The following is a 10,715-nucleotide window of genomic DNA, read 5'->3' on the forward strand; positions in this document are numbered from 1 at the left end:
CTATAATGTGATAGCTGGCCTGCCCACGGTCATAAATAACCCACTTTACATTTTAAACAAAAAGAGAATAAAAGTAACGGCGGCTTATCAATTAGCCATGAGTCGTTTGCACGCCACAGGTGCACACATACGCATTCGCCGTCAATTGGCCACCGATTTGATTTGCCTGATTTAGTGCTCAAAGAACTTTCAGCAAATTGGCCCACTCGCCCCGAGGAGTATTCAAGAGCATATCATAATGGGTTGTTGTTTAGGTAAGTGATTTACACGTACATATCTGCATAAACAACGGCGGCTAACGACGAAATTTGTACAGGTACGAGTAAATCTGTCGATTTGCCACCTGTTCCACCGGCACCGGGCAAGCAGCGCTCGACTTTGCCGGAATTCCCAGTCTCTGGAAACGTGACCACAACTCCTCCTGGAGGATCTGGATTTAATGGAGTCACTAATGCGGCCCTGGAAGACGACTAGACCTGGATAAATCAGTAATTCAGCCCAAGAAAATGATTACGTAGAGGGAAAATTTGTAAATGATCAATTAGCAGATTCGATGAGTCACTATCGTGCTGGAAGTCGGTTTCTCAGTTGACGAACTCTCGTACTTATAGTTTTAGTAAAAATATGTTCTTAATTGTTGTCAAAATATAAAACTAATGATAAACTAAGCTCGTTCCTAATCTATCCGGGTTTAAAGAAGTTTTAAGCCTAATTACCATTTTAATTGCCCGCCAACCGCGTGCTTTCCAACACTAAAAACCAGAGTTGGTTATTCGCATCGAGCCAAGTGCGGTCACACAATTCTCCGCCAGCACGTGTGCGGGTGTTTTTTGTATTTAATTTAATTTTTTACCGAATTCTATGAGAATAAATAGCTGATAATTGAGCACAATGGCCATACAACCCAACCGGCGAAAGAGAAAACACGAGGAGCCTGACGCGGAGCAGCAGGACGACGGCGAGGTGGCGGTGCCAAAGAAAGTCCCCAAGGAGTCGAACACTCCAAAGAAAAAGAAGGATAAAGCCGATAAAAGCGCAGAAGGAGCAACGGAGGAAAGTCCGCCAGAAACTGAACCTGCAGACCCCACACCAAGCAAGAAGAAGGGGAAAAAGGCTGAAACCTCCACTGAGAATGAAGCGCAACAGGTGGAAATGGAGGTAAGCGAGTCTCCCTCTAAGAAAAACAAAAGGCGGAAGGATACGCAGCAGGATGAGGACGAGGTTAGTCCCGACTCCGGCATCGAGCCGGAAGAGAGCCACCCAAAGTTTCCCAACGACTCCGGCATCGAGCCGGAAGAAAGCCACCCAAAGTTTCCCAACGACTTCAAGATGATGCAGTTCCGCACCAAGCTGCGTAGCAATAATTTTATTACTGGTAAGTGGGCAGTAAGTCGCACTGAGTCTATATTAACCAGTTGATCTCCCCCAGAGCTGCGGCACTTCCTGTTCATGGTCACCACGCGGCCGAAGATCGTGGCCAAGTACATTGAGAAGCGCGGAAAACCCCTGGAGCTGGCCGAGGCCTTTGACAGAATCGACAAGAGCAATCTTTTCCATGTGGACTACCTCACCGAAGCGCTGCAGCGCGTTGTTATGGAAATACTCACCAACCAAAAGAGCCACATGGAGTCGGCTGCCCATGGCTGTCGCTACTTCCTGAAGGCCCACGGCGGAGTTCTCGAGAATCTGCTGCAGTCGTCGCGTCCAAGCCATCGCCGCAATGCCCTCAAACTCCTGACGGCGATCGTGTGCGTGGAGCCCCAGCTGGGCCGCCAGGTGCTGAACTCCTACGACGTCCTCTCCAACGTGACTGTGATGCAGCAGATGCTGTTGCACTCGAGGAACGATTACATGAATGAGGACACGGTGCGCAAGGCGTACATACACTTCATTCTGGCCTTCCTGGTCGATGGAAACACCTTGCTTATCCGGAACATCCTGGACCGAGGCCAACTGATCGGCGTTCTGGCCAAGGGATTGGTCTACGATGACCACGTCACCGCCTGCGTGGTGCTGAACGCCTTGAGGCAGTACGTGCTGGAGAACCCAGATATTCAGAAGACGAAGAAGGTGCTGGTGTTCGACCTGGAGTGCTGCAAGAGCCTGCGCCGCCTCTACGACTGGGAAGGACCCAACGGCCTGCCAGCGCTGTTTGACAGGAAAAGAACACATAAACAGCCGCCCAACGAACAGGAGGCTGAGGCCGTTTCGGCTGCAGTTCACGAGCTGCTGCTGATGCTGCTCACCTCCCGCAAGCACGGAATCTGCTTCGATGCCATGACTCACTACCGTCAAAAGCAGAACAAGCTGCAGGGCAAGGTGCTGGGTTCGCTGTACAAGCCCTACCAGAATCCCCGCAAAACGGAGCTGGTTCTGCAGACTTTAAAGGCGTGTCCGGACTTGGGCCGCAACACCGTGCGGAATTGCTCCTGCCTGCTTAGTCCGGCTAAGAATTCAATGGAGGAAGTGCCCGATGCAGCGCTTTTTCTGGCCCAGGTCATCGATGCAGTGCCTCCCAGTGCGCTCTCAACAGCCTTCGACAAGATGACACTCACGGACTTCAGTTTCTGGATCAAGGAGCTGTGCCTGCCCATCGAAGCCCTGATGCACATCACGGGCAAAAAATTTTTGAACCACACCGAATTCCGCCTTAGACTGGCAGTGGAGCGTCTCCTGCTGTCCATGATGAGGCAGTACAGCAACTATGTGCATGCCATTGCCCTCCGGGAGCAGTCGAAGAAGGCCGGAAACTCTCTGCGCAAGTTCAAGTTCGATTTGCTTAACCACTTGCTGGTGCACTTTCCCACCATGGAGTCCGTTTTGTACTCCCTCTTCCTGGCTATCAAGCAGCAGAGTCAGGAGGGAGTGGATGTTCTCGAATGCCTGTCAGTCACCTTGGACCTGGTGCTGCTCATGTGCAAGGAAAACCGGGCTTTTGTGAACAAGACCAGTCAGATCCTGGACTACCTAAATGTGCTCCGACCCTTGTACCAAACCGATTTCGATGAGCTCGACCAGTCGCAGGACATCGTGAAGATTCAATTGGAGTTAAAGTCGATCAAGACCATACTTTTGCTGTTTCCGCGCAGCCTGAATCCAAAGGAGAAACTCTTCGAGCAGGTTTTCCGGTCGTTCATCAAGGCCTACATGCTGGAGGATGTGGCCATAAAATCGGAGGCCGGCAACATGCTGAACCGCCTCTTTCACAACACGGGGCTGTTTGATTCCTGCAGCCACGAGATCAACATCTGGGTGGAGGCTCTCATTGGATTTGATGCCGCAACTGTGACCGATGTGGTGACCATCCTGCTGATGATTCTCGGCCTGGACTGGAGGGAGATTGAGCTGCCGGAGCTGAGCGTGGCGGAAACGGCCATCAACACCAAGAACCTGAGCAAACTGTTTGCCCAAATCGAGCAGGGACAGACGGTGCAGGCGTATGTGGAGACCTTGACCCTGAGTAAGATGATGCCGCTGCTTCTGAAAGGAGTGGAACTGGAGGCGCCCTACGACGCCTATGTGGAGCTGGTGTTTCTGCTCCTCTTCCACTACCACAGCAAGCCGGAATGTGTGCTGCAGCTGTACGACGGCCGCCTGGAGCGGTACAGTGACTACATGAAAAGCTGGCTGCCCGGACGTGGAAAGGATAAGCCGAAGAAGCTTCCCGCTGTCCTGGCCGAGAAGTGGCCGCTGCTGAGCCAAATGCGGACGGTACTCCTCGGGGAGGACTCCCAATCTTTCGATCAAGTTTTCAAGGCGGTGAGCCCTGAAAATAACTTTGAGCTGCAGCTGGGGGAGGGTCAGTCCTTGTTGCTGCACGCGAGCCTCAGTAACCCACGTCGCAATATGATCTATGTCCAGGATCTGCTCTTCGTCTTCAGCCACCTCGTTTCCAGTCAGCGACTGAGCAAACTGCAGGCTGAGCTCACCGCCGATTATCTGATCAAATTTCTGCAAGTCGCCAGCCAAGTGGACGGCGGCAAGGAAGAGACCCAGGAGGAGGATCAGGATCAGGAGCAGGAGGAAACGTATACCCAGAGTCTTCTGCACTACATCTACAATATTCGCCTGGCGGAACTGCATCCTACCGAGCTGCTTAGTGAGACCAGCGCCACTCGCTTGAACTACGTCATCTTTCTGCGCCGACTGACGGAGTTCTGTCGCGCCTTGCCGCGGTTCGAGAGCCACACTGCAAACTACCGCCTGCACCTTATCAAGGCGTTGGATATTGCTTTAGACGCCTCGGTGGATAAGCTGGAGCAGCAGCAGCAGCTCGTGGAGTGCGTGGCTTTGGTGGATGCCTTCGAATTGAAGTCCAGCGAATGCTGCCAGATGCTAGACCTACTAACAACCAAGCTGCAAGCCAACGACTTTGTGCCGAGCAACAAGCCGAATCATTACTTCGATCTGCTCCTGCGCCTGCTGGGACGACTGACCACGCTGAAGGAGCCCATCGATTGCCGGAAGGCCTTTAAGGTCCTGCTGAACTTCTACAAGGGATTCTGCGAGCTGAGCGAGCAGCAGCTGGAGCCCCTGGAGGCGGCTCTACTTCAGTTCCTGGTCAACTACCATCACCACCTGGCCGAGTGCGATGGAGAGTTCTTTGCCTGTTTCTTCACGGCCTCTCGAAAACTCAGCAAATCCGCCATCCGCCTGGCGAGCTTGCTCTTGGAACGTCAGCCCTCGTTGGCAGAAAAGTTCGCGGAGCTGCTGCCCAGCAATTTAGAGCAAAAGGAGCTGGTGTATCCCCTCCTGGACATTGCCTTGTCGAAAAACTATCAACTACCCCAAGCGGTGCTCCAGCGCTGCTACCAAACCTACAAGAATGGCTTCATGAAGAGCATCGAGAAGCCCCAGAAGGCAGCCCTCATCTACCGGGAGCACGCGGAGGCCAGTGCCCTGCTCATCGCCCTGTGCATGCCCAAGTCCGAGTGTGTGGATTACTGCCAGAAGCAGCTGAAGCTCGACTCGGTAGAGCTCTTCCAGGTGCGAGTCCTGCGGGAGATCTATTGGCAGGCCTTTGCATCCGCCAAGGACGAAAAGCAAAAGGCTAACGTCTTCGTCAATTACGTAAACCTCAACGTTCAACTATTAACGCTGGATTTGAAGAAGCAGGCCTTGGACTTTGCCAAGCTGGAGCAAATAGCTTGGAACTGCCACGAGTGGTGGGAGACGAACGGTGCGAAGGAGCTTCCTCTGGACTGGAGTCGCTTGCTGGGCAACCAGCAATGGCTGAATTTCTGCAAGAGCTGCTTAAAGCTGGCTCTCCATCTCGGCGAGGAGCGGCAGCCAGCTCAGGATGAAACCAATGGGCTCGTGCTCAAGCTAATGGCCTTCCTCTGCGACGGTATGTATGCTGATTACAATATGGAGGAGCCGGCGGAGGAGGATCCCACGACAGCCCTGCTCTACGAAATGATTTGCACCCATTCCTGCTGCTTTGACCACCTCCTGGGAGCGCCTAGTGCCACCAAGACCCATCTTCTTCAGCTCATGGAGACGCTGGCCAGAAAGGCACCCAGTGCCCTCCAATCGACTCACATACCCGTGATCCTGGGATCCTACCACGCTAAGCTCTCCCCCTCCGATCGATACGGATTGGCGCTGTTGGAACACTACGAGCGCTTTGAAGTGGGCTTGGATCAGTTCAGACCCTTCATCTGGGGCGAGAGCGCCGTGGCGCACTATGCCTTGAGGGCAGCCGATGACGATGAGCGGGCACGCTTGCAGCAGCAGGAGACCAATGTGGCCCAGGTGCTGGCGTTGATTGTCCGCGAGACCAGCGAGTACACCATGGAAAACTTTCCCATTTGGAGGAGCCTGCACGCCAGCCAGCAGCTGCCTGCGGTCCAGTTCCAGAATCCTGCAAAGAAGTCCCTATATTTTGGCGACAATCAGCTGGAAAAGATGGTCGAACAAGGCTGTGCAGACTTCCCCCAGGATCTGCGTCGCATCTGCCCGAAGCGCGAGAAGATCTACGAGGCCTGCTACGATCCCGCCTTCCTACTGCCCCTAATGATGCACTGCTTCGCACCGGAGTCCGTGGTCTGGGCACGCTGGCCGGTGCAGAATGGACTGCTGGCGGTTAGCTTCTGTGGGCTATCCTCGCTGGACAAGGATATGCGCCTGGCAGCGGCCAGTTGTCAGCAACGCTATCGCACCCACTTTGAGCTCTCCAAGTTTTATGAGAAGCCGCTGTGGACGCAGGCCTACGACAACATCCAGGCGGGACTGAGTGAGCTGAGAAATACATGGCTCGCCCAGAGGAGGACGCATGGTGGAACTCCAAGGGTTCCGCTGATCCCGGCCCTGTTTATCGCGCACAGCTTCAACCTGAGCACAGACCCAACGCATCTACTGTACAAACGCCTGATGATGTATCTCCGGCTGAAGCAGAGCTTCAACTTCCAGACCATACCCGACTTCAATGTGTTCTTCTACTCGCAGGAGCCAGAGCACCAGCAGTACCGCGAGTTCATCATCGAGTTGCTGCGGTGCGGCATCAAGTGCAGCGCCGATCTCTTCCTACTGGTTTCCACCAATACGTTCAAGGTGCTGCTTGGATTCTACGGCTCCAGTTTGGCCACACTTGAAACGAATCTGTTGCTGCTCTCGGTGCTCTCCACGTGCGTAAAGATTCCCGGCGCTGTCAAGATTATGTTGGAGCACGTGGGCATACTGTCCTGGCTGGTCGGCGTCATCCGCGACACGGAGTTCCATCAATTTGACATCATCGAGGGCGTCATTAGCATCATCAACAATCTGTGGTATTCCCTGGCCGCCGCGCGGTCTGAACTGCCGGACTACGACCATGTCCAGTTGCGTCTGTATCGCCTGGTGCTGCAGCTCCTGCCCCTGCTCTCGCCTCGTATTTCGGTGCCCGGTCTGGGACGCCTGCTGAACGTGCTGTGGAAGAGTGGCTCGGCCAGTGGTCAACATCGCGCCTTGTCCGCTGCCCAACTGGATGTTCTGATCGAGTGCTTGGCCCGACAGTGGCCGGATCAGATGGCGGGAGTGCGTTACGTGAAAAGCTACGGCGGCTCGGGTGCCTGTTCCCGGTCGGAATACTGCAACTGGCTGGCCAGCGATCAGAAACTCGATGTTCACGGCGTCCTCGCACTATCCAGCTTGCGGGAGTTTGTTAGCGATTGGTGGCAGGCTCACCACGAGGAGGAGAGTAAGGAGCAACTGCTGGTGGAGTCGAAGGAGTAAGAAAGCCTTTTTTAATAGTTCTGGCACTAGGTTAAGCTATTGAATTGTGTTTATTGTGTAGGCATACAAAGTCTTTGATTTATTAAACTATATGCAATGAAATCTTGAGCGCCTCTAAGTATTTTCTCGCGATGATTGAGCGGTCCTCTTATCGTCAAAGCCTGACTGATTACTGCCGTAACTCATGCTGTATCAATATTTGTGGGAGTTGCCCCGAAAGCGAATCACTCAGAGGAGTGTTGAAAATGAACTGTCATGTCTCCGGCTGCTCCATAAGCCCCGTCAACCTTCATTAGCCGGCCCGCAGCGTATGACAAATTACGGGCCATCAGCATAACAAAAGATCGGTTAAGCCAAATATGAAGAAAATCCGAAAACAAGGCATATGGCAAAACCCTTTAGTGTTTGTTAATTTGGCCAATCCGTTTTCACACGCAGCAGCCACCCGGCACAAGTGGGCGTCCACCGATATCCCCACCCTCTACTGGGTACGGTATGCATCACGGTGTCTCCGACGACCCCAGGCACCACCTACAATTCGTTGGGTCAACAAAATGTTAACCACCCGAAAGAGCTTTGGGCATAACCAGGGGATCGCTGGATTTCTACTATAATATGTAAAGCAAAGTGCGCAGAGTTGACGCAATCGGCGAACGAAAATATTCACAAGATTTATGATCTTACTAGATGTCTCGAAATCTAAGCCACTTCGTTACATAAAACCCGGGGCTGGGTCGCAGTCTAGAGTTGCAGATGGAGACGGAGCTCTGGATCCGACATAATTGATTGATATTGCTTGGCATTTTGTTGTTTATGAGGCGGACGTCTTGCCAAAAGGTATCAAATGTAGCGTCGCTTGGCCTGAAAAATATAGTGGATCGAATAAATGTATAAATTTTGATTGGCCCGAGGCACAAGCAACATGGGAATATATAAATGGAGTCGGCAAATGATCTGGGAAATCATCTCGCTTGACGGATTATATTAATATCGCATGGCTAGTTATAATCATAAGGCCCTTAAAAATTGGTCGTAAATCGAAGCGTCATTAATTGGCCACATTGTCATAATCTGCATGGACTAATGGCTTCATTGGATTGATTGGAAGATGCAAATAAATAAAAATACATTTAAAGGTTGGAGATACTTTCAAGGTTCACATAATAAGGCTTATTTGCAGACCCAATATATTTGAATATATTTTTTTTGCAGCCTGATTTCACCTATTTGTAAGTGCTTTTAACGCGATAAGAAGTTCTTAACCCTCGACCTTATTGTAACTAATTGGTTTTCTCTTTCGGAGTGGCTCCAAAATTTCACTTACTGTACGCATCAATCAAAATCCTTCAATAAATCCCAGAGTTTCACTGGCATTTCAGTTTCTCCTGCCACCAATCAATAGGCGTGAAAAATCGGTACGCCGACATGGCATTGAACTACGCACAATGGGCCAAAAAAATATATGTGTATATATAGAGTTCAAAAGTTCAGCCGGTAGCCGGAGCAACAGCAGCAGCTGCCCAAGATTCCGACAAGACAATGAGGTGGGATCAGATCCCATGCAGGCCCCTGTGGGCGTGACCACATTTCGCTGGACAATTAAGCGGCTGTCAAATGATTGATTTAGCTTACTTAAAAAACGATTTCGTCTAATCCGGAACTGACAAGGCCCCGCCGCAGTGTAACCAAAGACCCCAAGCGGCGACGGCCGATCTATGGGCATCCCCGGGCCCCTCGGAGCGTGGATGCATATGATTATCCGGAGTGGTGCGTTAGCAAATCTTTTCTCAGGTTTCAGCGGGTTGCCTCTTCTTCTGGGCTTGGGACTGGGATTGGAGCTGCTTCTGCCGCGTTCATATTTCACACCTTAAACGACAATCTACGATGGCTTTTTCGACTATTTGCATTTTAAATTATTAGTTTTAGTTTGGCCCTCATTGACACGTTTATTTTGTGGCGCACAAAGGCCTTTGTCTTATGTCAAAACGAATGCAATTTATACAAATTTATTTATAAACAAATTTCTCGATTGTCTGCCGGCCTGTTTGTGCCATTTATTGAGCTCGTTGCTCTTTTTGCTATTTATGGTTTCATTTGCCACTGCCAATCATAAATGCCAGGGAGCTCCGGAGCTCCAGCTCCTCCCAGGAGAGAGGGGCAATCAGGTGTCACAATGGAAGCCCCAGGCCTTTCTGCTGATCGCTTGTCCAGATGGATGGATGGATGACTTTATTATGCGGCAGTTTGGTATGAATTATGTGAACGGTAGTGGGATAAGGGCGTGGCCAATTGAATCAGGTTGCTGAGGTCAGCGCTGTCAGTTGCCAAATCGAGCACGGCGGAGGGTCAAACTTGCGGTTAGCTTGAGTTATGACAGCACCGAGGATCTCTGCGGATCCGTAACCGCAAAACTTCATTAGGAATCCAGTTCAGATGGCTACTGGGAGCCATGCAAGTTGCATTTTCAATTAGTCATGCACTCGGGGGAAATTCTGCCTCAAAAAAAGTTTTCATAAATCGAAAGAAAACAAAACAATTTTCCTTAAATCGCTAGAAATGAATAACATTAAAAAACTGTTTAAGAATCTTTACAAAATGTATTAAACTAAAATAATAACTTATTCTTATGGTGATATCTTAAATTTTATTACAGTCTTTAACCTCTGTAAAAAGGATTTTCTAAGTGTATAAACAAACCCCCAACTCCCGCTATATGGCCCGCGGCTCATCACGTTGCGCCTCCAGTTGGCAGCATGTGCAGTTTGTCTCGGTTGTCCTGGCCACAATCAAAATTTGTTCAGCATACAGAGCAGCAAACGATTTTGACTTGGAAAAAGTCAAATTGAAAATTTGCAGGCGGAGGAAAACGCATGGAGCAGTTGGAAAAGGGTGCAAACGGGTTCAAAAGCTCACCAGGCAACGGCGTCGAGGCGTCTCGGCATCATTTCAAATATCAAAAGTCACGACGAAGAAAGCTGGTTTGCCGCGCGACGTGTTCGATGTTTGGATTTTTGGTTTTTTGGCTCGCTTTTGCTGCTTTCGTTGGTCTTTACCAAGCATTTGGCAAATAATGTGCTGCTAAGAGATGTGACTCCGACTCCGACTCCCTTGCACTCGGTGGCACTAGGAAAACGAGTCAGCTGAAAGTGCTTTTCACTGCCTGCCGATTTTCCATTGACAGCGGATGAGGCTCCTCCTCCTCCTACTCCACTCCCGCACCTTCGCCGCGGGGTTAATTTCTCATACAGGTTACGGTGGCCCAAAAGGTGTTATCGCACCTACCGCGGAAATTTGGCAATGCACACAAAATGTGTTATTAAATGCAATGGTGCATTTACATTTATTAAGGAAAATAAAATAAAACCACCAAAGGAATGCTGGACAGACAGTCTGCCAGCGTTTAGGATCCTGTAAGTGTGCAGCATTTCGTGAGGTTGATCTTAAGCTGTCTCCTTGTTGTCCCCCTTCCTGCCCACCTTTGTTGATAAGTTGAAATAACTAAC

At 50.8% G+C, this 10,715-nt stretch overlaps 2 protein-coding genes across 2 annotated transcripts; both read left to right on the forward strand.

Annotated features, from left to right (window-relative positions):
* The first annotated feature begins 100 nt into the window (after nt 1-100).
* On the forward strand, nt 101-668 carry LOC108084111 (uncharacterized). The gene is made up of 2 exons (XM_017180140.3): nt 101-254; nt 317-668. The coding sequence occupies exons 1-2, from the start codon at nt 239-241 to the stop codon at nt 472-474; spliced, it is 174 nt and encodes a 57-aa protein (XP_017035629.1). The 5' UTR covers nt 101-238; the 3' UTR covers nt 475-668.
* A 133-nt stretch (nt 669-801) lies between these two features.
* LOC108084219 (nucleolar pre-ribosomal-associated protein 1) lies at nt 802-7,314 on the forward strand. Its single transcript, XM_017180341.2, has 2 exons — nt 802-1,375; nt 1,430-7,314. The coding sequence occupies exons 1-2, from the start codon at nt 892-894 to the stop codon at nt 7,210-7,212; spliced, it is 6,267 nt and encodes a 2,088-aa protein (XP_017035830.1). The 5' UTR covers nt 802-891; the 3' UTR covers nt 7,213-7,314.
* The last annotated feature ends 3,401 nt before the right edge of the window (nt 7,315-10,715 follow it).

This window comes from Drosophila kikkawai, chromosome 3R, assembly GCF_030179895.1.
Source record: "Drosophila kikkawai strain 14028-0561.14 chromosome 3R, DkikHiC1v2, whole genome shotgun sequence".
Taxonomy (NCBI): domain Eukaryota; kingdom Metazoa; phylum Arthropoda; class Insecta; order Diptera; family Drosophilidae; genus Drosophila; species Drosophila kikkawai.

What these genes read in the sequence shown, in the direction of transcription:
- LOC108084219 (XM_017180341.2), top strand. Translation starts at nt 892, where the DNA reads ATGGCCATACAACCCAACCGGCGAAAGAGAAAACACGAGGAGCCTGAC. An exon ending in TAGCAATAATTTTATTACTG is followed by an intron (nt 1,376 to 1,429) that starts GTAAGTGGGCAG and finishes GATCTCCCCCAG; the next exon opens with AGCTGCGGCACTTCCTGTTC.